Consider the following 26,010-nt stretch of genomic DNA (forward strand, 5'->3'; position numbering starts at 1 on the left):
AAGGACATCTCCTGGTTTCATCTTCATGTTTCCCTCTCACCACATATTCAAACTGATATCATGACCAGCAGCTTTTACAGCTGTGGCTCCAGCAAACATCAGCTGATACTAGAAATTAATATTAAATAAATTCTAACAACAGCTGATCAAGCTTAAAAGTGCTGCTGTTGTTTAATGCGCAAATGAGCTGCTGTGGCGATCCCTGAAAGGAGCAGAAAGAAGAAGATTAACTAAATATCAGTGAGCAGTGATTTCTGCTTCTTACTCCCCTTTGTTTCCTCCTCCCTGCCCTGCTGTGCAATTACCTGCTCCACCCTGACACGCTTTACCTGTGTCTGTCTGTGTGCTCTGTGACCTGACCTTACAGAGATGATGTTCTGCTGTCTGTGAAGGTTAGCAGCATTACCGAGCTTCAACCATGGTGACAGCAAACAAAAAGACACCTGACACAGGGACCCTGCTACAGGGACAGTGTCACGGGAACGACTGCCAGAACAAAGATTTCTGTGCCCACCGCAGCAGGAGGTGGACAGTAACTGTTTTATGATGAAGTTTTCCTAAATAAAGGCTTAACGCTGACTTTGATAGAGATGATGTGGTGTATTTAACCTGTTATTTAGCCGACACATGCACTTTGAGGAGCTGACAGCTCTTTTAAGTGCGTGTTTCTGCTTTTTAGAGTAGTTGTGTTGGGGTAATAAAAACCAGTAAAAACTTTTTCATATATGTGGGCATGTATGATTAACATCGCCCTCCATCTTGGGTTAGGGACACAGTTTGGCTTACACAGAATTGTTGCCTGTTTGTGAAGCCCAAGGGAAAATCTCTGAACAGAAAAACTGTGTTAAAGGCCAAAGTGAGTGAAGGAAGCTTCATCTGAAAAATAACACCTTCTCGTTTCTTAACCACGTGTCAGTTTTCCTTTGATGTGTGGTTAAAATGAAGCAACACTGAAGAAAATGGAGGCTTATAAACGTCGACATAGTTGTTCTTTTTTCACATCTGCAACCTCTTAAAGACCTCTTAGCTCTGTGTTTGTTCTTGACAAGAAAGAAAACTGGACTGTGGTTTATTGTAAAAACGTCTTTCAGGCTGAAGTCAGTTCCTGTAAAGTAAAAGTTTCTTTAAGCTCTGCTCATCTGGCTCAGGTTTTGATTATTGTTTATATGTTTGTGTTTTTGTCTTGCTGTTATTTACTGTTTTACTTCATGAAGTAATGAAGTAGTTTCATAGTCGTGCTGCTGCCTTGTTGTTAGATCTTTATCATTTGTGGTTTATAGTTTTCTACTCTCTGTCTGTAATGGGTTTTACGATGAAGAGCCAAGCTAAATAATAAATAGAATGAAACAATAAAATTCTCTTTATACTCTGCGTGTTACTGAGCTTTGACTTCTTCAGACTTTTGTCTTCTTCAATTCAGGTTCTGTCAGAAACCTCAGCTCTGCTTCTGAAGGTCAAGTCTGAGCGTCTGTGAAGGTTCTCAGTCATCCAGGTCATCGCAGTCTAAGGAGCTTGGAAAGAAAAGCGTCTGGACTTCTTTAAGTTGCTTGAAGACGTTTCACCTCTCATCCGAGAAGCTTCTTCAGTTCTACGGTCAGATGGTGGAGAGTCCCAGATATAAACCTAGTGGGAGTTTCCCCCCAAAGAGGGACCTGATGATCCTCTACCTAATCACATGAGCCGAGGTGTGAAACGGGTGTGGGTCCCAATCAGCCAGGGTTTCGGGTGAGCTCATTGTGAAACCTGGCCCCACCCTTTCATGTGATTTCCTGAGGTCAGATGGCCCAGGATGTGAGTGGACGTTAAGGCGTCTGGGAAGGGATCTCAAAACTGGATTATAGATGGCAGACAGTTGGTGTCGTAAACCACCACCTCTGTCAAGTCTGAGCATATTTAGTCTACAACAACATGCATCATACATGATTACATATTTACAGCCAGTTAATGATCCAACAGGCACGTAGAGGTCTGTCAGTGTCCTCATCTATCTGTGCACTCTGAAATTAACCTGTGATCAGGCTGTGGTTTTGCTACTTTTCTCCTGGTGTTCATTTCCACAGAGTTTAGCTGCTGCATTGACCTGTCAGCGCCCTCTGCTGGACAGAAACAAGCATAGAGGATAGATGTAGACTTAATGCCACACAGGCAAAACTCACTCGTGTTACAGAAGCACAGAGGTCAGCAAGAAAAGGTGAGTTAGAGTTATATCACGCAACAAAAGGAAAAAGTGTGTGTGTGGGGGGAACTATTTACTATATACAAGTGAAATTTCTAATCTACATAAATGGTTATCAATACCTCTGCCTCCTTTTTACTTCAGACAATCTGATTTGACTTTTCAGAGTAGATTCAAATCTGCAGGGAGGCGCTGTGAAAATTAGACACACAAAAATAAATAAATAAATATTATAAGGCAGTGAGTGTTAATTTCTCCAGTTAGCAGTAGGCAGGGCTTTTCTTGTGAATAGTGGGGGAGAGTAAACATATTTTGCACATGACTTATTTACTGGTAAATGGCCCTCCACGTCTTAGAAGTTGCCTGAAGCGAGGTAGCTGAAGAGTCTCAGCATCTTAACACTGAAGGTGGATTAATGTGGTGCTCAGGTGAAAGGTGGAGCTTCCTTTGGAGGTTTTTCCAGGCACGCCAAACTGGGATGAGTGCCTGGATGCTGTATCTGGTCCAAGGACTCCTCGGGATCTCAGGAGCTCTAATACAGAGAATTATGATGAGTCTTAGGCTACACTGCAGGTCTTAATGCTCAATTCCGATTTTTTGATCAAATCCGATTTTTTTTGTCTGCTTGTTCACACTACAAATAAAATGTGACAGCAAACGTGCTCTAGTGTGACAGGGCTCTAGAGTCCAACCAAATGTTCGAGTAAAAAAAAAGAAAAACAAAAGACTCTGAAAGTCTCCGTGTGGTCAACAGCAGACACACATTGTGCCCCTATCGTGGTCTAAACCAATCAAAGATAGTCAGGGGTGGGACCTCTCTGATTGGCCGTGGTCCAGTTGAAAGTGCAGGCAGATAGAGAGGTGAGTAACTTAAATAAAGCCATATCGATTCATTAAAACCTGAATTGACTTTTAAATATAATGTATTTGGCCAGAAACACCAGAATCTCAGGTTAAAGCTCACAAAACAATTTCAACAAACAGTAAATGAGAGCAGGTAAATGGATTCTGCACAAGGACGTAAACACAGAGCGCGGACCCGATGCATCAGAATTACCTTTCTCTTTCTCGGCTTTCTCACCCGATGGCCGTACACGGACACGCCGTCGGGGCTGAAAGCCGACAGCTCACTGATTGTGGTGCGTCGGGTCCACGCTATACTCTTTTTGGGCTAGCTTCTGAGCAGCAGGTTTTGTCTCTCTCCAACCAAAATTCACTGAACCAGCAGCAAACTACGCTTCACATTTGATAAACATCCTCATGAATTCCTTCTTACTTTTGCATTTTTGTCTGTAAAGGTTCTCAGTCATCCAGGTCATCGTAGTCTAAGGATCTTGAAAAGAAAAGCGTCCAGACGCATTTTTGCTTCCACCACATTATACGCTGCGATAAATGCACTCCCCAAGTGTCCCCTCTCCCCATTGCCTTTTTAGCGGCAGGCAGCAGCAAACAGGTCGTCAGAGGAGGCCGACGTGAGGAATAAGTTTAACATTACCCACAATATTATCAAAGAGTGCCAATGCACAAGCACAAGATTGTTAATTAATCATTTATAAATCAATATTGTCTTTATGGACAGCAATTTTCCCCACAAAAAAGTGCACATGTAAAACTGCGGTGTTAAGCGATGTGGTTAAAAAATTTGGGTGCGCCAGTGCACCAGTGCAACCGTAGCAAAAGGTTAGTCTTGAGCCCTGTGTGAACCCTCAAAGCGGCCGCATGCGCAAAAAGAAGACGTCACACACAAGGCGCTGTTTAGGCCCAGAGACAAAACAATATTGTTTGACTGATGGCCCTTAATATAAAGACTTGTTCCAGACTTTACGTTTCCCAATTTTACTTTAAGTTGTAAAGTTATTTTGTTATTTACATTTGGCCTAATAATTATCCTTATTGCTGTTTTAGAGACAGCACCTCCATCAGGACAAGCTCTATGTTCGCATCTACACCTGCAGGTGGCAGCATTGCAGCTCTGTGCTGTTTGCAGACCGCTCATGAAGCTGAAGAGGAAGTTGCAGAAAGCAAACGCGTTCCTGTCTCCTGCTGCTCACCGACAGCTGGAAACCTTCCTCACATGCTTGACCTCTGCACGTTTCTTCATGACTGCGCAGGTGAGTCTTTTCTCACCTGTGCGAGTTTTCTGACGTTACACCACGCTGACTGTATCACATTTACCTGTCAGAGAAACAGAAGTTCAGACTAGCTGCAGGAAACAAACATTCAAACAAAACTCAGACATGTGATCGGAAACCGAAGCCGAACTCCGGCTCATGTCACGATGACGTCATCAGCGGTGTTTAGACTGAAACGTATGTTTGGGATGAAAAATGTTCAGATTTGATGTTTTTCAAACGGACTTTTGGAGGCGAACTAAGGGCGCCATGGCTGATCAGCAGGAAAAGGTTAATCAAACAACGAAAGGTCAAACTTGATCCTCCAAAAGGCTCCTCCCCCTTTCAGCCAGCACACCTGCGGTGGTGTCTGTCCTCCGTGTGTCTGCAGGTCTGCGCTGATGGTGAAATCTGGAGATGAAGGGAGAGGATTAAAAGGATAAAGACACAAAATTAGTTTGAGTATTTTATCAGGTCATGTTGAGGGGAAAAACATATCCGGTAAAAAGTTGTAACATTTGTATTTTTAACGAGTTTTTAGATGGTTTTAAGGAAAACTGTCATTAATATTTAAACCATTTCTAATATTTAAAAACATCTAAGGCATTAAAGTGATTTATTCTCCCATTGTCGGTAGAATAAGAACCATAAGTGTTGGGTATCTGCTGAGCTGAATGAAGAATCTGACCTAAATACCGGTTTGCTAACTTCCAGCAACATGCGTCTCCTGAATACCTCCATGCTCTGTCCTCCCTCCTGCTGCTGAACATACGAGAGTGTAGGAGTGAATACAGTAGAATGAGGCATGCTCAGATGCGAGCCGCACTGAATGAATAAACACGTCTGTAACAGTTTCGGTAAACAACAAAGGCCTAATGTGATTTTTAACTTTAATTTTCAGGTTCATTTGTGATTAAATGTAATTTTAAAAGACATTCTGCAGGATCAGCACCAGAGCCCCTTTAAAGGGTGGGTTGGATAAGGGGACTTTACTATTATTATTATTGTATTATTTTAAAAAGGGGTCAGCAATCACAGTTTAAAGATTACAGTCCTTTATGATTACTAAACCTGAACTCTGGGTCAAATTTACAGGCTTATTTAAGGATAAACAAGCTACTTTAAACCAGTATGTAACCAAAGATGTATACACAGTACACCTCAGAGAAATGTAGCCACAGGTGTCTGTGAAGGTTCTCAGTCATCCAGGTCATCGTAGTCAAAGGAGCTTGCAAAGAAAAGCGTCTGGACTTCTTTAAGTTGCTTGAAGACGTTTCACCTCTCATCCGAGAAGCTTCTTCAGTTCTAAGGTCAAATGGTGGAGAGTCCCAGATATAAACCTAGTGGGAGTAACCCCCCACAGAGGGACAAAAGGACCCCCTGATGATCCTCTAATCGCCTGAGCCAAGGTGTGAAACTGGGTGTGGGTCCCAATCAGCCAGAGTTTCGGGTGAGTTCATTGTGAAACCTGGCCCCACCTTATCATGCGAATTCCTGAGGTCAGATGGCCCAGGATGTGAGTGGGCGTTAAGGCGTCTGGGAAGGGATCTCAAAACTGGATTATAGATGGCAGAGAGTTGGTGTCGTAAACCCCCGCCTCTGTTCAAAGATGGTTGCTCACAGTGGACATAGATGGCTTCTTTCACTCCTCTTTCAAACCATCTGTCCTCTCTGTCCAAAATGTGAACATTGGCATCCTCGAAAGAGTGTCCTTTATCCTTAAGATGCAGATGGACTGCTGAGTCTTGTCCTGTGGAGGTGGCTCTTCTATGTTGTGCAATGCGCTTGTGAAGTGGCTGTTTGGTCTCTCCAATGTAGAGGTCTGAGCATTCCTCGCTGCACTGTACAGCATACACCACATTGTTAAGTTTGTGTTTTGGCGTTTTGTCTTTCGGGTGAACCAGTTTCTGTCTGAGCGTGTTGCTGGGTCTGAAATACACCGGGATGTCATGCTTGGAGAAAACTCTCCTGAGTTTCTCTGATACACATAGGGGATGACAATGTTGTTGCATCTGTCCTTCTTATCCTCCCTCGCTGGTGTCTGGTCTTCTTTTCTGTGCCTCTTTGCTGACTTTAAGAACGCCCAATTAGGATAACCGCATGTTTTGAGTGCTTCCTTTACATGTGTGTGTTCCTTCTTTTTCCCTTCAGGCTTAGAGGGAACATGTTCTGCCCGGTGGTGTAGGGTCCTAATTACTCCAAGTTTGTGTTCCAGAGGGTGATGGGAGTCAAAGAGGAGGTACTGGTCCGTGTGTGTGGGCTTCTGGTAAACTTCGATGTCGAGGTTGCCATTCTCTTCAATGTCCACAGCGCAGTGCAGGAAAGGCAAACAGTCGTCCTTTGTGTCTTCCCTGGTGAACTTGATGTTTTTATCCACAGAGTTAATGTGCGCAGTGAAGGATTCCACTTCTTGTGTTTTGATTTTGACCCAGGTGTCGTCTACATATCTGTACCAGTGGCTGGGTACTCTTCCTTTGAAAGAGCCAAGAGCCTTCCTTTCCACTTCCTCCATGTAAAGGTTGGCTACAATAGGTGACACGGGGGAGCCCATGGCACAGCCATGTTTTTGTCTGTAGAAGCCTTTGTTGTATTTGAAGTATGTTGTGGTAAGGCAGAGGTCTAACAGTGTGCAAATCTGATCGAGTGTCCTGTCCTCCAAGGAGCTGTCTTCTTGTAGTCGTTTTCTGACAGTCTCCACGGCCTCCGTGGTGGGTATGCAAGTGAAGAGAGAGACTACATCAAAGGACACCATGGTTTCATCTGGATCCAGGGTAAGTTTCTGGACCTTGTCGGTGAAGTCGGTGGAGTTCTTGATGTGGTGTGGGGTGTTCCCCACGAGAGGAGCAAGGATGGTAGCAAAGTGTTTTGCAATGTTATAAGTGGCTGAGTTTATGCTACTGACTATGGGTCTGAGTGGGACAGCTTCCTTGTGGATCTTAGGAAGTCCGTAAATGCAGGGTATGGCATCCCCTGCGTAAAGGCGGTGATATGTAAGGCGGTCAATAATTTTGTCCTTTTCAAAGTCTTGAAGGAAAGCTATAACTTTCTTTTTGTAGCTGCTTGTGGGGTCTCGCTTTAGGGCTTCGTAGGTATTGTTGTCACTGAGGAGAGTAGTGATCTTTGTATGGTAATCTGTAGTGTTTAGGACCATGGTGCATCTTCCCTTATCAGCTGGTAAAACAGTGATGTTGTGGTCTTTGCTCAGGGAAGTGACGGCCTTCTTTTCCTGTATTGTGAGGTTGGATGGAGGGACTTTGGCACTGGAGAGCGTGGCTGAGACTTTCATCCTGATTTGCTCTGCTTCTGTCTGTGATAATTTATTAATCCGTATGGCAGATTCTGTGGCTGTGATGAGGTCCACTATGGGCAACTGTTGTGGAGAAATGGCAAAATTGAGTCCTTTGGCTAATACTCTCTTTTCAGGTTCAGTGAGAATCCTGTCTGAAAAGTTCTTAACCCATTTCTCCTGACTGGCATCAGGTGTGTTTTCTTCTCTGGGTTGTGTAGGTTCAGAATGAGGAGTGTGTGTTTTTGAAAGCAAGGTGTGAAATGTCCTGCGTTGTCTTTCTTTTCCTTCAGAATATTGGGGCCGCTGAGCCTTGTCCACAAACTTGTAAACCTCTTCTAAGATTGGAGAGGGTAGAAGGGTTTCCAGTTCCTGCAGAGTCTGGCTGATCTTGATCTGGAGGGCATCTATGGTGAAATGGACCTGTCTTATCCTTTCACTTAAAAAGTGATTTTGTGCTCTCTGTAGAATCAAGTCTGCTCTGTATCCCCTGACAGTGGATCCAAGGCGCAGGCTCTTAGGAACAACTCTGCTTTGTCTGCATCTTAGGTTGAAACGGAGATGGTTCCTATAATCCGCTAGTTTCCTTGATTCCCTTTCATACTCCCGCACCAGTTGAAGGGTGTTCCTCCAAAAATGTACGGCAATATGTCTGAGAAGGTTCTCAGTCATCCAGGTCATCGTAGTCAAAGGAGCTTGCAAAGAAAAGCGTCTGGACTTCTTTAAGTTGTAGCCACAGGTGTAAAGCTGACGTTTAGGGTAGAAAATTCCCAACACGTGTCCATTTGTTTTGCAGTGTTTGAGTTTGTCATGCTTTAAGATGAGCTGCACAGGCTGGAGAACGACCTCTTCAGTTTCAGAGAGACACGACGGGTATTTCCCAGAGTCTGGGCTGCACAGGCCCAGCCACTCTGGCCTCCTCACTCATGCTGGTTACTACAAATTCAACTGAGCTTACACTGCATTAACTCTGTGGGCGTTTAAGTTTTTTCATGACCAAACTGTATGAATTCATGTGATTTACAGTTGAAGGGTATCATTAGAAATCAGCTGAAGGCCACAGTGACTTTTTTGGATGGGCCTTGACCCCCGTTTATGTTTTTATGATGCTTCTTTAGCGAAAGTCTCAGAATTTGTAATAAATCTGGAGAATTGATGAGTTAAGAGGGTATTTAAGGGAACCAAATCACAAAAGTCTCAAAAAATATTTATTTAGTATTTGGGGGATAAAGTATGTAATAAATTCAGAATGACAGTTTTTGGTTAAAAAACAAAAAATAAATAAATATTTACTAAAATGTTAAAAAAACACAAAAAAACTGCCAAAAGTCAGAATTGTGTGGTTCAAAGCTGACTTTGATATCAATATCTTCCATCATCATTATTCAGTATCAGCTGTCACGATGATGATGATGAGTAGGAGGAGGAAGTCTTCATCATGTCTCCAAACACAAACAGGAAGCAGTTTGAGTTTTCCCGTGTTAGCAGAAATGTACACGCTGATGATCGGAAAAATATTAGAAATGCTTTGATCCTGAAGCTTTTTGATGTTTAGTCTCCAATAAATAGATTAATGAACAGATTTCCCAAACGTTTGTTAAGTGTTCCTGTTCATGGTTTCCTGGGACGTGTAGCCTCAGTGTTACATCACAGTATCTTTAAGAAAGTCTTCATTTTGAGCTGGCAAATTCCATTTACAGCTTCATGTGATGGAAAAACATCTTTTAATGAAGCTCCTGTTTTATTTATGAAGCACATTTTTGACACAAAAGCTTCAGATAAATAAATATAACACGAACTCCACACAGGAAACAGGAAGTTTGAAACCCTGAGAATGACTCAGAACTCACTGTTTAACGGTAAATAATCTGATGGATTCATAGTTTTTCTCCTTCAGGTGTGCGTGTTGTACTTCGCGAAAAGCGTTGAGCTGGCAGGTGTGAAGGAAGAGAAGACTGTTGCTGTGCCAACACCAATCAGCAGCCACGACCTTTGGAAGCTGTTGCTACAGCGGCACCCAAGGTAAAAAAAGAAAAAAAAAGCGCACATGAACATACGTGTGAAGACGAATCAAGGTCTAACAAGTGTTTGTGTGTCCAGACTGTGCGAGCTGCAGGACGGCGTCGTGTTGGCAGTGCGTCAGGAGTACGTTCCCATCGGCGACCAGGTGCTGACTCTGGGAGACGGAGACGAAGTCGCCGTAGTGCCGCCGCTTAGCGGGGGCTAAGAGACTTGAGACTGTAAGTAATTACTGATCAGAGATCAAGAAAAAGGTCCATGTCAGGTATTTGCTCTTGCTTCACTGCACAATTTAAAAATCAAAGCATATTTTCCTGTTGTGACTTTAAATCCAATAAATTAATGATAAAGAGTCAACAAGTTTGATCTAAACCACCATTTCTTTTCAAAGATGTCGAAGGAGCTGAGCGATGTCTTCAAGCTGAGCCGTGATTGGCTGTCTGTGCAGGAAGTGGTCGACTCTGTCAGCAGCCCTTCGTGTGGAGCCATTTCAGTATTTATAGGTTTGTTCCCATTTACTTTATTTACTTACCTGGATGACTGAGCATGCATCAAGAAGCAATATGGCACGTTTCTTTTATTTTTAAATATTTTAGAGGAAAATAAGTCAGAAGCATTTGATAAAGGGGAAAGTGATATATTTAATATAGGATGGGGATGTAAAGTGTCAAATGCTGGAGAGGAAAAGAAAATCTAGCATATTGATAAAATATTTAAAATTTTACTTCTTATAACTACTCAAATTTGTGTAAAGGCATTTTAGAAAAACAAAAGCTGAATTTTTATTTAATGTTCCAATACAGCATTTCAACATTTCATGTAAAATTGTGTGAAATGCCAGTATTTAAGAAAGAAGGTAAAGTAAAAACATTTGAGGACAAAGCTGCAGTTCCATTATTTTAGGAAGCTCTTCTAGTTACTTTGTTTTCAAAACAAAGTATGTTTTCTTTTATTTTCTTTTAAACTACAACACTTCAGGGTAATGCTGTACAATAATTGGAGTAACTGTTGCAAAAGCCAGATAAAAATACTTTACTTAATAATAACATCTTGTTGCTATGTCATTTTAAATCTGTTGTTTGATTTGGACACGCTGGTGAGTACGTCAACCCCGGAGGGTTAAAATACTCAGCTTTTATTTCTGAAGCATGACAGTCAGATTTCCTGCTCAGTCTTAATATTTTCTACAAGTATTTCTCAAAGATATTATTAGTGTTTTGTATTTAAAGTTTAAAAAAAATAATATAGAGGTTTGTTAAAGCAGATCAATAACCAGTAACAGTCACAGCAATGAGTCGTCCTTTTGAGATCAAGCTCCTCCTCACTGTGTGTCAGACTACAAAGAGCTGTTTAGTGGTTCAGGACCAGGTGTGGATGAGGGGAAGACATGAGTCCTCACATTGCTGGCTATACAAATTTGTGCATGCGCCTGTGCGTGCTATGTGTGTACACAGGTACCACCCGCGAGGACGAGGCAGACGGCAGGAAGGTGGTTGGACTGGAGTACGAGGCATATGAGCCCATGGCCCAATCAGAGTTCAACAAGCTGTGTGCTGACATCAGAGCGCGCTGGCAAAGCGTGACACACATCTGCGTCCACCACAGGCTCGGGTGAGGACGCTAAATGTGGCAGGTTGGCGGGGCCACGCTGGTGTTACATTTGTAGTTTTTAACTTAAATAAAAAATATGACACATAGCTTCCACCATCAGGTGGGTGAAGGTGGGCGAAACCAGTGTTGTCATGGCGATCTCATCTCCTCACCGCCATGACGGCCAGCAGGCGATCCAGCACTGCATCAGCCAGCTGAAGGCTAATGTCCCCATTTGGAAGAAGGTGATACCTCGGAGCCAGTCTGATCAGCGCGATCGACACATCATGTCAATGATTATTGATTATTGATTGTGTGCTTGTGATCAACAGGAAGTTTATGACACACAGGAGGTGAACTGGAAGGAGAACGCTGAGTGTTCGTGGTCCAATCAGAAGAAACCGCCAGAAAACACATTGTCTGAGGGAAAACCTAAATAAAAAAATGTGATAAAACACAGATACTTGTGGTGGGCGGAGCCATAATTATATGTTTAGACCATTTGAGTTTAACTCTAATTCTCTTCATTTAAAACACAATATTTCAAAAAACTAATGATCATGTAAAGCTTAAAATGTTTTAAATTTGTATTTTTGTATTGACTGAGTCTGACGGTCACATAGATTTTTTCCCCCTAAGATACTAAATGTATGAATGCTGTAAAATCTTCCAAAATGAACTAAAAACCATCATCAGAACATGAAGAAAAAACTGCTGTAAAACTTAGTGTCCAAAATATCTGTGTGTTATCTTGAAGGTAAAAGCATGTCTGTGCTGTCATTTGGTGTGATACCAATTTATACCACAAGGTGGAGCAGTGATTAAGGTTAAATCTGTGTAACCTTGAGTGAACCACGTGAGTTATTAGATTATATTCGTATCTACAGTGGAAGGCTGGGAAAAGTAAATCTTGGGGAGACGGAGGATCTGAAGATGTAATAAAGGTTAAAAAAAAAAAAAACAGTACGCACACCTGCTGATAAAATGCTGCCCTCTGGTGGTAAATTTTTCAATCTGAACTTTGCAGTTAAGATTAAACTGAAAAGCATCATCTTCCTCTGGATGAAGGCAAGCACACAGGTTGAAAGATTTCTCTGTAGTCCACAGGAGGAGGGTCAGTCTGGTGTATTGGTGTTCCAGCAGGAAGCAGGGCGTCTGGTTCACGCACAAAATATGAACCAAGAATTCCTGCGAGTGGTGAACGTGAACTAGAGAGAGGACAAAAGGCTGAAAATCTGATAAGATGTGAACTGCTGTGCCTTGAGGTGAAGATTTGTTCCTGTCAGTTTGCTGATTAATCTGAAGATGTTTCCTGTCCTCGTTATCGGGCGTCAAACAGACGCGACGCAGGCTTCGTAAAAACATTTTACAAATACTCACGTGTGACGTGAATGATTGAATTTATCGTAGATTAATTGGTTTCTCAAACAAAAAGCATAAAAAATGACCTGATATCAGTCGTCACCTCTGAAACCAAGAGACCATAAAGACAGTAGAAGGTCTGAATGTTTGACTCAGCAAGGGAAATATTAATTGTGGCAAGTTTAAAAGAACCATTCTTGTGCCTGCAGGCACTCCTGCAGTGAGATAAGATCATGATGACTAACAGGCGGAGTGTATCTGCATGTGAATCATGTTTGCGATTGTGTCAAACAATAAAATCTCCTGTAAAACCAACGACGTCATCCAAGAAGCTTAAGAAATCTAGAGCACGTGGTCACCAGAGATAAAAACAAAAGGACATGAAGTAAAGCGTGTAACAGTGAAGCAGATAATAAATCTGCACAACAGCTGGTGCTCACACTAGCATACAGCACACCAGCTGCATTTTACCACAGTGGAGCAGTTTTTATGATATTTATAAATACAGGAAAAACAAATTGAAACCTCTGTCAGAATCATGGTAAGAGGTCGAGTTCCAGGGAAGAAAAAAGCTCTTAAGATGTTATTTTTGGACAGAATATTACATTTGTGTATTCAGTTATGTCCAATTCAGTTTCTTTTAATACCGCCATGATAAGTGCCCAGAGGTGTTTCAAGAGGGTTAATCTGTCTTCTACTGGGGGTAACTATGTCACTGTGTTACGTTCCAGATCATGTTAAACTGATGCTTGTGTTTCCTTTACGTGAGTAGAGACGTTTGCTCCACAACAAAATGCAGGGAATATAAATTAGGGATTACAATTTCAGCAGAAAGCAGGAGATAACATTTCTGTGTCTTTAAATTTTTATGTTTCCTCAAACGAAACCTGATCTCTACCCTTCAGTGATTCACTCTTTCCTTCACTGGCTGTGTGTGAAAACTAGTAGACATTCGAGTTACCTGCTCAGGTGATCAAACTCAACAGGCTCTGAACCTGTTGAGTCACCTGATGAAGGTGAAACTAGACTACTTCTTCTTTTTTTTCTTTTTTTTAAGAAAAGGTTTCCATAGGTCATCGCCTCTCATTTCACCCATTGCTAAATGGGTGAGGAAAATGAAGCAAGCATTGGGTTGCTGTAACTAACCTGATCAATTAATACATGCCTGCTTCTCACAGGAGCCTTTACGTTGGCCGTTAAATGATCGTGCACCTTTTATCTAACCTCTTTTTTTCTTAACATGTTCAGAGGATAACATGCCCCATATGAATGATGTATAAAACGATTCAGCAATAAATTAGATGTTTCTGAAGCAAACAGTGGACAATGTTTGGATTTAGTTATTTCTGTTAAGTTATAGAGATAGAAATTAAACAGAACAACAATATGAAACCATTATAATAAATAATTATGATTGCTAAAACACCATAAACAAACTTTAGTTACCCCTAAAATGGGAAATTCCCGAATTCCGCAACTCAAAACAGGAAACACAACCAGGAACAAAAAAAATAAACTAGATTAACTTTTCAGTAGATGTTACTACAAATAAAAGCGCTCAAGGAAGTAGAAAAGCTAGGTTAAATGTAACAGCTCAGCAACTACAAGTCTAAATAAAAATACCAACAACAACGAGTAAAAACTAATGCGTTTGATGTTTTTAAATGAACAGCTTTACTTTGAAATTGTCCCGGAAGTCTGGTAACAGTTTTTATCCCCCAACCCTCCGCTATTCCGGTCAGCTGACCAAGAGTCGGTCTGCTGACTGTCAAACCCTCCAAGTCTGCACTGATACTGGGAGACTACCGTCACCGGGCCGAACCCTGCTCTGGCCATGTTATCGGAGCTCCTTTCTCGGGCAGCCACCTGACACCCTCCGCTGTGATCCGGAAGTGCAACGGTTAGCCTAAACACGCCAAAGTCGCGGAAACAGCCGGATTCTCCCTGTCTTCCGTGGCCGCTCATCTGGTCGTCTCCATCCCGAGCCCGTGTGACTCCAGCCGGCCCACCTCCCAGGCAGCTTCCGCTGACAGCCATGGCCCTGCTGGACCTCGCCATGCAGGGCCTCGCCGTGTTCGGCTTCATCCTGTTCTTCGTGCTGTGGCTCATGCACTTCATGTCCATCATCTATGTGTGAGTGCATCGCGGAGCGAGGCTAAACATTGCTAACAGCTAGCCTCGGCACAGCTCCTTCCTTTATTTCTGTCTGTCCCCGTGTGATTATGTGTGAACGGGGTTAAACTCGGAAATAAGCCGACCCCCTGCTCCTGGGGACGGGTTTGTGGATGTATGACAGGAGGTGAACCTGCAGCCTGGACGGTTAGCTCTTGGGCGTTTTCCTGGTTACCGCTAGCCGGGTAATGTTAGCTCGGACGGGATATTCCGGTTACTGCGGTCCTTTCAGGTGGTAGTTAACTAAATCACGTCATTAATTATAGTTTTATAAACCGTGAATCGATAACAAGGAACCTGAAGTAACCGTATTTCATCGTACAGAACATTTTAAATGGCGGTAGATGTTTAGGTGACGTTTCTGTAGCTTATTACGCACCTAATTTCCTGCTTCCTCTTAACGCAGAATCTCACTTAATTAAAATAGGATTTTAGAATTTTCATTCAGCAGCCGCTTTTCTTACATTATGGAGTGTATGTTTAGTGTTGTATTTAAGTGTTGTGAGCCGTTGTTTAATTCGGCTGTAACCCATTTTATCTTTTACTTTTTAATTCCATGAATTTCTATGTTTTTGGTCATGTTTATACTTCTGTACACAGAGCATGACTAAATCAGTTAACTTTTAGTAGGACAGAAGATAAGCATCGTACATAGAAGCCATACCTTTGTGCAGCACCATAAGGGAAGCTGAAAATGAGCATGGGCTTTGGTGCTGTGGAATTTGTGGAACTTATCTTTGCAGCTTAAAATTTTTTTTAATGATTTGGACTCAACAGAGTGAATTCATGCTGCAGGTCTTATAGCAGCACCTGACCTGGCAAAAACAAAACAAAACAACATATCCTGTAAATGGACTTTAAAGTTTAGGCTCCTATTCATTGGTCTGAACATGGTTCGTTCATCTCCACCGCTATAGTAAAAGTTCCAGGCAGTCTAGGATTTAAACCCTTTAATTTGCCGGGTTTTCGTAAAGATTAGAAAACTTAAAGAAGTTTCTTTTAAACCCCTCCAGATCTTTGAAAGAGCAAAAAGCAGCTCAGCTGACTTACTGAAGGTTTTGTGAGATTTGCTTCCCCTGAAATTCTTAAGAAGTCATGTGACAGCTTCCTTTTTTTCAGTAGGGAAAGAAAATTGGAGCATACTTCAAACAAACATGGGAGATGTGTTTTAGTTGGCTGTTAAAGGTGAAAGATAACGCGAGTTGATCTGCACAAGGATGTGGAACTGTTGGAGGTAAACATGCTTCCAAAGTTTCTTGGAAATCCGGGAATCTGTCACAGTATGTTCATACATACAGTGTGTTCAACACGTTCACACTTCCCTGGAAGATGTAGGGAGGACTGCAGCATTCATGCCTGCTTTCAATGGGATTAATATTTGGAATGAAAATGACACATCACACATGCGCTCTTCTAAAGATGTGTATTGCCAGAAAATAAAGTTATATGTTCACTTTGACAACATGTGAATCTATACAGATAACATGAGGATGAAATAATTGGGAAGGCTAATTAAAAGCTGAGCTAGTTTGTTTATTATCTTAACATAAAATTATCTGTAAGGACAGCAAAGCCATGTGCTTTCACCTTGATCGCCTTTCCCTCACTCTTATCCTTGGATCAAACAGACAGTCACTGCCTTTGGTCTTATTCATGACCATTAACAGGACGTATACTCAATGTCAGCATGACGAGTGAAGCAGCCTATGTGAAACGGACTCTCATGAAGAGCCTTTTGTCTCACAGGCAGTGTTTTCACAGGAAAACACCAGCTAAACTCCTTCATCACATAGTTTAAACCTAAAGTGATGCCTTGAGCTGACAGAAAGCATCACTGACAGAAGCTGAGAGAAAATGAATCATATTTTAATCTAAATGAACTGTATCACTTAGGAGTAAAAAGGAGCTTTTAAGCATGACAGAAAGAGTGGTTCGATAAAATGTTGATATTGACTGTCAGATAAACATATCAACAGCAAGAAAGTGCTTCTATGCACAGCTATGTGCGAGTGACGCCTGTACCACAGACCTCTGGGTGTGAAGCGTTTGTAAGGGTGGTGCCCTGTAACTCCGTCCTGATGGTAGAGGATATATTCACCATGAGGAGGGTGTGAGACATTGTTGAGGATGTCACATCTTTTTCCAGCACTTGGAACTCCCAGAGTTGCATCATACCATGTTGTTCCTAACCTGCAGTGTTTACAGACATATTAAGGTCTGCACAAAACACACTCTGTACTTCTGTCCACCTCCAACCATCTCCACATCAAGTACAAACCTTGTAATCCTTCTCTAAATGACTCAAAGCCATCCCGCTCGCTCTAAAAGCAAAAATTATCTCTTCTGTTTTCAAATGGAGAAAACACAGAGTAACAAAGTCTGTTTCATCTTCTCTCATCAAACCACCAATCATTGCACCTTCAGTAAATTAAAGACTTCAGATGAGTTAATGTACTGCATTCACAGAGTAATGAATGGAGATGTACTGCAGTACACCCCGGAGGGCCGTCGTGGCAACAGATGATACTGCAGCTTTCACTCTAACGTGCAGTGATCAGTCAGCTAAAAAGGATTGAGCACATCTGATGATTGTGCTGTGCAGCCTTTGATATGTGCTCTTACTAAATGCAGATGAAACATGGCACACACAGGTTTGGTCGAGATGACTGTGTATTTTGTGCGGTACATGTAAAAGAGCATTTCCTGTATGGCCTGTGCTTTTGATATTTTTGGTACAGGAACTGTTAATGAGGACTTTCAGGCTCTGGGAACTCGATGGGTCTTATGAATGTTCTTATGAACCTCAAATATGAGGTCTTATGAATCAGATTTGGAACAGGCGACTGAAGAAGACCCTCTTTCACTCCTGCTGCTTTTCGAATATTAATAATTTTAAAAGTCTGAGAAACTTCCTCTGCTTTTACATTTACTTCCTGGCCAGGATTGTTCCACAATATCAACTATGGTCTGTGTTGAAATCTGTTTGTTTATTGTCTAATTTCCTCTTTCTGAGGAGAAAGAAGCGAGTCGCCTTTGTTCCCCTGCAGACAGCTTGTTTGTGCTTCCTCGTTTCTGCTTTTACTTCTCCAGCTACCCATAGTTTATCTTTTAAAAATCTCTATGTTGTGTCAAAACTTTCCCTTATCAAAAGAGAACTGTAGAGCCTATGAAGATGCCGTAGCTTTCTGTGAGACAGTGCACTGTCATTATTCTTATCTCACTGATTGAAGCTCAGGTTTGCTGGTTTTAAGCGGCTGTGTGTAGAGAAGTGTTCTGAACCCTGTAGTGCCTTGTTTATATTTGCTAAAATATAAATCCAGGTCCCTCTCCTCTCTGGTAGGATGCTCTGAAGTTCCTCAGTAGAGTTTACAGGGTATTAGAAACAACATTTGGTAACCTACTTACCTAACCGTATCTTATCTCTGCTGCAGCCCAAGTATTTGCTCTCTGATTAATATAAATAAGCTATAAAAAACTTTACAATCTCCATAGATGGGTCTAAAGGACAAGGACAGAACATCACTATGATAGTGTGTAGCTGTTGCACCATCTGTCATTAATATAAATACAGACACCTCCACCTGCTTTTTTTCACCACTCCATTCTTACAGGATCGCTGAACGCTGTGATGTGAAGGGAGGAACTCTTTGTGTCCTTTACAAAGTTCATTTCAATTTGTTTTTCTAATTTTGTAAATGTGTTTTTGGTTCAGTTAGTTCCCAGTTTTTATTTCTTTGGAAGTCTGGTTCTTGTTTTTATTTTAGTAACTAAAATCTCTTAACAGGCTTAGTTTGAGCTCACTAGGAAAACCTCAGTCTGGATATCGTGTTTGTGCTTCCAGTTAAAAGGCCATCATTGTCCTCCCTGGATCAGAACACTTTGCATTAATTTTAATAGTTAAAGTAAGCTGCTGGAGCAGGTCTGACACAGGAAAATATACTAGCTCCCTTCCAGTTAGCGCTGTTCGATATAACGATATATATCAGATGACGATATAAAAACGTCTATCGTTTCATTTTACGCTATCATTTGTTTCGTGGTGTCGCAAAATAAACTGTTTACGGCAATATTTCTTCATCGTTTTGGTGGTCACTGTAGGGGCTATATTAATTTCTTAAAGTTCTCTCTTTCTCTTATATTTAATATAACCACACTAGAGACGGACAAGCGCCTGTTTTTATGCGTTGTGGTTAGCAACAACGACGGTAACAGCGTCGCGTGTCCGCTTCTTTATGTTCCACATAAACCTTTCACATAAAGCTCAAGATCCTGTTGAGACTTTTCAAAATAAACTGAATCACGTGAAAGAGCAGATTATTTACAGATGAGAAGTAAAAAAGAGCCGGCAGGTGCTAAAAACTAAACCGTAGACTCAAACGTTAGAACAGGCTTTTCTCCACAGCACGCCGTGTAATAAATACTCACAAAGAAAACGGCGGCCGTTACAACTTATGTCTAAAAATGTATAGTTTCATGCGTCGGTTAAAACACTCGACTCCAGCTACATGACTTGCAGCAGGAAACACTTCATGCAAGTCGAGCTGCCTGAGATTCACAGAATTTACAGAAAATGTTACATTTTTGTGATTTATATCGTTATCAGGATGATAGAATTCTTATATCGGGATATGAGATTTTGGTCATATCGCACAGCCCTACTTCCAGTACAACAATAAAGTTAAATAGAACCTGGAGCTATAAATCTTTACCTTTCCTTTGGCCAAACTGATTTCCTAATAATAAAATAAAACACTGAAATAAATCAAAGGTCACCCGTTAGATAAAACGCAATCTGTATGAATGAATGATTTTATTTTTTTAGCCCAGTGATACATCACAGTCAGATTATGCTAACAGGAACTTTTTCACCCAGGTGCTGCAGATTTTCCATTCTTGATAAACCCAGAGACTCAAAATAGATTTTAAAATATGTTGGTTATGATGTTCTCTTTAAATAATGTTTTTATTTGTTTGTTTTTTCAAATGTTTCTTTGATTTTTACCTGCTGACCTTTGACCTCTTTCTTTCAGACGTCTTCACCTCCACAAGAAAAGACCAGAGGTCAAACAGCCGTTCATGCAGCTAGCTGGAGTTTCTCTGCTGAAGCCACTAAAAGGAGTTGACCCGAACCTGATCTCCAACCTGGAGACATTCTTTACACTGGATTACCCAAAGGTGAAGCCAAATACTCCCAACCCAGATAATTACCCCTTAGTACTCCCCCCAGCTAACCTATCATGACTGCCTGACTACCAAGACTCCTACTGTCCCACCCTACAGTCCCAGTTACCATCCCACTGTCCTGGGCTACCATCCCTGTCCTTCCACAGACTGACCTTCCATTGCCTCAGTCTACCCTGTAACATTTACTAACCTTTGAGCTCCAATAATAAACATCTGTCTGCTGTTGTACCACTTCTCAGACTAATTGAAACATCTGGTTTTACAGTTTGAAATCCTGCTGTGCATTCAGGATCAAGACGATCCAGCTGTTGACGTCTGCAAAAAGTTGTTGGGAAAATACCCGAATGTAGACGCTCGATTATTCATTGGTGAGAAAAAATTACTTTAAATTATGCTTTTTTTTTTTTCTTTTTTTTTTTTTTTCTTACATGTTTTTCATCTGTTAGCAGCTAACATTAGCATGTGATGTCTCTGGTTCTCAGGAGGGAAGAAAGTTGGAATTAACCCCAAGATCAATAACTTGATGCCGGGCTACGAAGGAGCTAAATATGGCCTGGTGTGGATCTGCGACAGTGGCATCAGAGGTCAGTTCTTCACCACTGATGTGATGGCTATCATTGTTTTCATTGTTGATTCTAAAGCTAACTCCCTTTGTGTTTGTGTGTTGCAGTGAAACCGGACACCCTGACAGATATGACTAATCAGATGACAGAGAAGGTGGGACTGGTACATGGGTTACCGTACGTTGCCGACCGCCAAGGCTTCGCTGCCACACTGGAACAGGTAAAGTCACACTAATGTAATGGGAATTATTTTCTTTACTTGTCTTGATGCTAACAAATGCTAACACTAACCTGTTTCCAGGTGTACTTTGGGACATCCCACCCCCGCTCATACATCTCGGCTAATGTGACTGGGATAAAGTGCGTGACGGGTATGTCATGTCTGATGAGGAAGGATGTTCTGGATCAGGCCGGCGGATTGGTCGCCTTCGCCCAGTACATTGCTGAGGATTACTTCATGGCTAAAGCTATTGCTGACAGGTTGGCACGTTAACATTAGCACCCTGTCGATGTTGCTGTCAGAGCTTCACTTCACACTTATCCTATCTCTCTGCAGAGGCTGGAAATTCTCCATGGCGACACAGGTGGCGCTGCAGAATTCTGGATCTTACTCCATTGGCCAGTTCCAGTCCCGCATGATCAGGTGACCTCAGTACTCATTACTGATTGATTAGTGATGGTTTTTAAATGTTTTTCCCTCCATTTTGCCTGTTTTTTTTTTTTTTTTTTTGGTTTTTTTTTTGGTCCATGACCTGCAGCAAGACATAATTTTATTTACATTTATTGTGTTCTTTAATTTCTTACCTGTTTTGTTTTTCACAATAAGCCATTAGCATTTAGTTTTTATTATTAGTTATAAGCAGCGTTATTAGGGGCGTGGGCTTTTGACTAAAGAGTGGTTGTAGCTGTTGGACCATAGCTCATAATTCTGAATCTCCTCTTTGACCTGAATCCTCAAAGCAGCTGATATTAATCAAGTTTTATGTCTGCAGGTGGACGAAGTTGAGGATCAACATGCTTCCCGGCACCGTGCTTGAGCCTGTTTCCGAATGCTTCCTCGCCAGTCTCATCATCGGCTGGGCCGCTCATTATGTGTTCAGGTACACAGTTGACCACACAGGGATGAGGTCATTGGTTGACTGGGCGTTTATTGTTCTTTAGCCTCAATCACCAAAAAATAGGTTAAACATTTATCACCTGGACATCATCCAGAGAAACTACAGTGGGGCAAAAAAGTATTTAGTCAGCCACCGATTGTGCAAGTTCCCCCACCTAAAATGATGACAGAGGTCAGTAATTTGCACCAGAGGTACACTTCAACTGTGAGAGACAGAATGTGAAAAAAAAATCCATGAATTCACATGGTAGGATTTGTAAAGGATTTATTCGTAAATCAGGGTGGAAAATAAGTATTTGGTCAATAACAAAAATACAACTCAATACTTTGTAACATAACCTTTGTTGGCAATAACAGAGGTCAAACGTTTACTATAGGTCTTTACCAGGTTTGCACACACAGTAGCTGGTATTTTGGCCCATTCCTCCATGCAGATCTTCTCGAGAGCAGTGATGTTTTGGGGCTGTCGCCGAGCAACACGGACTTTCAACTCCCGCCACAGATTTTCTATGGGGTTGAGGTCTGGAGACTGGCTAGGCCACTCCAGGACTTTCAAATGCTTCTTACGGAGCCACTCCTTTGTTGCCCGGGCGGTGTGTTTTGGATCATTGTCATGTTGGAAGACCCAGCCTCGTTTCATCTTCAAAGTTCTCACTGATGGAAGGAGGTTTTGGCTCAAAATCTCACGATACATGGCCCCATTCATTCTGTCCTTAACACGGATCAGTCGTCCTGTCCCCTTGGCAGAAAAACAGCCCCATAGCATGATGTTTCCACCCCCATGCTTCACAGTAGGTATGGTGTTCTTGGGATGCAACTCAGTATTCTTCTTCCTCCAAACACGACGAGTTGAGTTTATACCAAAAAGTTCTACTTTGGTTTCATCTGACCACATGACATTCTCCCAATCCTCTGCTGTATCATCCATGTGCTCTCTGGCAAACTTCAGACGGGCCTGGACATGCACTGGCTTCAGCAGCGGAACACGTCTGGCACTGCGGGATTTGATTCCCTGCCGTTGTAGTGTGTTACTGATGGTGACCTTTGTTACTTTGGTCCCAGCTCTCTGCAGGTCATTCACCAGGTCCCCCCGTGTGGTTCTGGGATCTTTGCTCACCGTTCTCATGATCATTGTGACCCCACGGGATGAGATCTTGCGTGGAGCCCCAGATCGAGGGAGATTATCAGTGGTCTTGTATGTCTTCCATTTTCTGATGATTGCTCCCACAGTTGATTTCTTCACACCAAGCTGCTTGCCTATTGTAGATTCACTCTTCCCAGTCTGGTGCAGGTCTACAATACTTTTCCTGGTGTCCTTCGAAAGCTCTTTGGTCTTGGCCATGGCGAAGTTTGGAGTCTGACTGTTTGAGGCTGTGGACAGGTGTCTTTTATACAGATGATGAGTTCAAACAGGTGCCATTCATACAGGTAACGAGTGGGGGACAGAAAAGCTTCTTACAGAAGACGTTACAGGTCTGTGAGAGCCAGAGATTTTCCTTGTTTGAGGTGACCAAATACTTATTTTCCACCCTAATTTACGAATAAATTCTTTACAAATCCTACCATGTGAATTCATGGATTTTTTTTTCACATTCTGTCTCTCACAGTTGAAGTGTACCTCTGGTGCAAATTACTGACCTCTGTCATCATTTTAAGTGGGGGAACTTGCACAATCGGTGGCTGACTAAATACTTTTTTGCCCCACTGTATATTGATCTGTGTGTGTGTGTGTGTGTGTGTGCTTTAGATGGGACATGATGGTGTTCTTCATGTGTCACTGTCTCGCCTGGTTTATATCTGACTACATTCAGCTGACCGGGGTCCAGGTAATATCACATACTTCTAATTTAAAAGGAATATTTTTTTTCAACAACAATTACTTTTTCATTTTTAAGAATTCAGAAACACAAATATGAAGCTGCCAATTACTGATGTTTTCCGATTGATTTAATAATAATATGAAAAATATGAATGTTGTCTTAATTTTCTTCCTTTAAATAGAAAAGATGACAGTTTAGTAAGTAAGGTTAATTAAATTAAAAAAAAAAACTTAAGCCAATTAAAAAATAAAAACATTAAAAACTGGAACAAAAAGATTAAAATATTTGAAGGTTCAGTTCAATAAATAATCGTAAAAATGTTTAGATTTAAAAGTTGTTGTTTTTTTTAATGAAAAACAATACAAACAAATGTAAGAAAGTTAATAAATTTAAATGAAATTGAAAAATAAGGAGTTTTTTTTTTTAAAAGTGTGACTGATTACTGGTTGATGACATCACCACAGGGCGGCCCTCTGTGCTTCTCGAAGCTCGACTTTGCAGTCGCCTGGTTCATCAGGGAGTCGATGGCGGTGCAGATCTTCCTGTCGGCTCTGTGGGACCCAACCATCAGCTGGAGGACTGGACGCTACCGGCTACGTTGCGGAGGCACCGCTGAGGAGATCCTCGATGTCTAGTTACCTCGGTGACGGGCCTCATCTGCCCCTCCACCCTCACCTCCTCATTACAGCGAGGAGAGGAAGAGACTGATGTTTGTTTTTGTTTTTGTTTTTCTCTTTTTTTATGAGGAAAAACTGAAGAGTGTGCATGTGTGCGTGTGCACATGAGCGTGCGTGTGTGTGTCTGTGTGTGTGCGTGTTTTAACTATTTATCTTTCTTTTGGTGCTAAAAGCTGAAAGACGCCAGAACAAGCCAATGAGAGAGCAGGAAGCAAGGAAATATGTGAGCGACACATGCACTGAATCATCTGGTCTCTGATCAGAGCAAGAAAACAGGACGACCGTGAGCCAATCAGGACAGAGGACTACACAATACTCCCACCTGATTGGCTGATATTATTTTGCATGGAAGGTATTGACGGGCATAAAATAGGCATGAACGAGAGCAGACGTTTTACTCTGAAAGTCCTCTGTGCTGTCAGATATTTAAAAAACTACTTAATTTGAGACTGCAGCACAAACTTGAATGTGACATTCGTCACATTCACATATCAGAAGAACAAGAGTCAGCTTTCACTGTTTTTCTATTGCAAAGCCTTCTCTTCTTCGGTGGTTTTTGAAAAGCTGGAGCTGGAGGACTGTGCTGTTTTCAGAGTAAAATATCTGAAACCTTCTGATTATCACGACTTTTATCCGTTTCCATTGTTTTACAAAAGTAAACAAACAAAAAAAACCTTTTGGATAAAAGAGGAAAATCTGTCCTGGGTGGTTCTGACTGGATGAGCTGAAGTCGTCCAGTTCTGGTTCTGGAGTCATGAAGAGACTTCAGCTGAAACTAATCTTCAGCTCCGGAATCATCTTTACGTGAAAGGTGAATTATATTCAGCTTCTGAGCCTTGTGAGTCACTACAGGAAAGCAGCTGCTTGGTTTTTGCTTCTGTCCATAAAATCTGTGCAGCTTTAGGATAAACATAAAAAAAAATGCAAACATGAGCAGCTGAAGGACTTGAGGCCGCTGACTGTCGTTTAGGAAAAAAAATGAAGTGAACAATGAACAAGTGAAGTTTTCTCTTAATTCATCATTAAGTTATTTGAAGAAAAAAAATCCTTGTAATGAAATGAAATCGTCAGAATGTCATTATTTTGTCATTGTGAAGGTGCAAAGGTACGGAAACGTGACAAATTATTGTCACAAAATCAACAAGTTCAATCATCAGTTCAGCTGCAAAACCCATAAACGGTAAAATACTCTTTAGTCCGATGTGAGATGCACATCATTATTAAAAATAAAAATAAATTAAATATTTCTTTGCCATTTCATTTTAAATTGTTAAAACAACACAAGTATAAAATTGATCTAAATTTTAAACTGAAAAGATTAGAAAACTTCTAAAGGGATTGTTGTCTTCTTGAGTAAAATCCAGAAACAAAAAAAAAATTACAGTGGGAAAAGAGTTGTCTTAATTAAAAAACTAAATTACCAAATGAGACAATAACTTTTCTGGGAGCTCAAATGTCTTTTTCTCCCCTGATTTAATCTCTGACCCTGGAAAACACTTGGGAATCTAGCACTGAATGAATTCCAGTATTTTTTGTAAGGAACGGTCGTAGCATTTCAAGAATTTCTCTTAATGTTAAAAAAAAAAAAAAAAATGACCAAAAATCCACATTTCTGAAGTTTTCAGTCTGAACACTGTGTATGTGTGTGAGGATGTGAGAGAAAGTGTTTCTTTAAGCTCAATGTTAGCGTTTAGCTGTTACCGTAGCCACTTGCGGTTTGGTTGATGACATCACTCTGTCGGATGAACCCTCGTGGCCAGTCAGATGAATCATGTTTGTTTATTGTTGTTGTTGTTTATTTTTTCTAAAGACTTATCTAATGTGGAACAGACCAATCACAGTTCACAACTGTGTCACGATAGGAACAATAAAGTTTTATCTCAACCTAAAATCTGTAAGTGTTTTGTGACAGGCTCAGTTGATTGAGTGGGGG

General features: G+C 41.4%; 2 protein-coding genes across 7 annotated transcripts; both read left to right on the plus strand.

Annotated features, from left to right (window-relative positions):
* The first annotated feature begins 4,117 nt into the window (after positions 1 to 4,117).
* On the plus strand, positions 4,118 to 11,641 carry LOC101479172 (molybdopterin synthase catalytic subunit). 6 transcript variants are annotated; one of them, XR_013099443.1, is made up of 5 exons: positions 4,118 to 4,287; positions 9,457 to 9,595; positions 9,674 to 9,813; positions 9,984 to 10,095; positions 11,047 to 11,073. XR_013099443.1 is itself a non-coding variant. In XM_004561873.3 (5 exons), exons 2-5 carry the CDS (start codon positions 9,984 to 9,986, stop codon positions 11,620 to 11,622), a joined length of 501 nt encoding a protein of 166 aa, XP_004561930.1. In that variant the 5' UTR covers positions 9,674 to 9,813; the 3' UTR covers positions 11,623 to 11,641. The 6 variants fall into 6 exon arrangements, 3 of the variants coding, with proteins under 3 accessions (XP_004561930.1, XP_076742352.1, XP_076742353.1); XR_013099442.1 differs by having other exon boundaries at positions 4,137 to 4,287; positions 9,471 to 9,595; XR_013099444.1 differs by lacking the exon at positions 4,118 to 4,287 and adding an exon at positions 4,750 to 4,788 and having other exon boundaries at positions 9,471 to 9,595.
* A 2,626-nt stretch (positions 11,642 to 14,267) lies between these two features.
* Positions 14,268 to 25,968, plus strand: ugcg (UDP-glucose ceramide glucosyltransferase). The gene is made up of 10 exons (XM_014409710.3): positions 14,268 to 14,677; positions 19,747 to 19,891; positions 20,166 to 20,268; positions 20,383 to 20,484; positions 20,571 to 20,683; positions 20,765 to 20,943; positions 21,020 to 21,106; positions 21,456 to 21,563; positions 23,328 to 23,406; positions 23,865 to 25,968. The coding sequence occupies exons 1-10, from the start codon at positions 14,580 to 14,582 to the stop codon at positions 24,033 to 24,035; spliced, it is 1,185 nt and encodes a 394-aa protein (XP_014265196.1). The 5' UTR covers positions 14,268 to 14,579; the 3' UTR covers positions 24,036 to 25,968.
* The last annotated feature ends 42 nt before the right edge of the window (positions 25,969 to 26,010 follow it).

This window comes from Maylandia zebra, linkage group LG7 (assembly GCF_041146795.1).
Source record: "Maylandia zebra isolate NMK-2024a linkage group LG7, Mzebra_GT3a, whole genome shotgun sequence".
Lineage (NCBI taxonomy): Eukaryota > Metazoa > Chordata > Actinopteri > Cichliformes > Cichlidae > Maylandia > Maylandia zebra.

Coding starts and splice junctions, on each gene's coding strand:
- LOC101479172 (XM_004561873.3), top strand. CDS start 9,984: ATGTCGAAGGAGCTGAGCGATGTCTTCAAGCTGAGCCGTGATTGGCTG. Junction 11,204..11,303: donor TGCGTCCACCACAGGCTCGG/GTGAGGACGCTA, acceptor TTCCACCATCAG/GTGGGTGAAGGTGGGCGAAA. Junction 11,428..11,514: donor ATGTCCCCATTTGGAAGAAG/GTGATACCTCGG, acceptor TGTGATCAACAG/GAAGTTTATGACACACAGGA.
- ugcg (XM_014409710.3), top strand. CDS start 14,580: ATGGCCCTGCTGGACCTCGCCATGCAGGGCCTCGCCGTGTTCGGCTTC. Junction 20,944..21,019: donor GCTAAAGCTATTGCTGACAG/GTTGGCACGTTA, acceptor ATCTCTCTGCAG/AGGCTGGAAATTCTCCATGG. Junction 23,407..23,864: donor TTCAGCTGACCGGGGTCCAG/GTAATATCACAT, acceptor ACATCACCACAG/GGCGGCCCTCTGTGCTTCTC.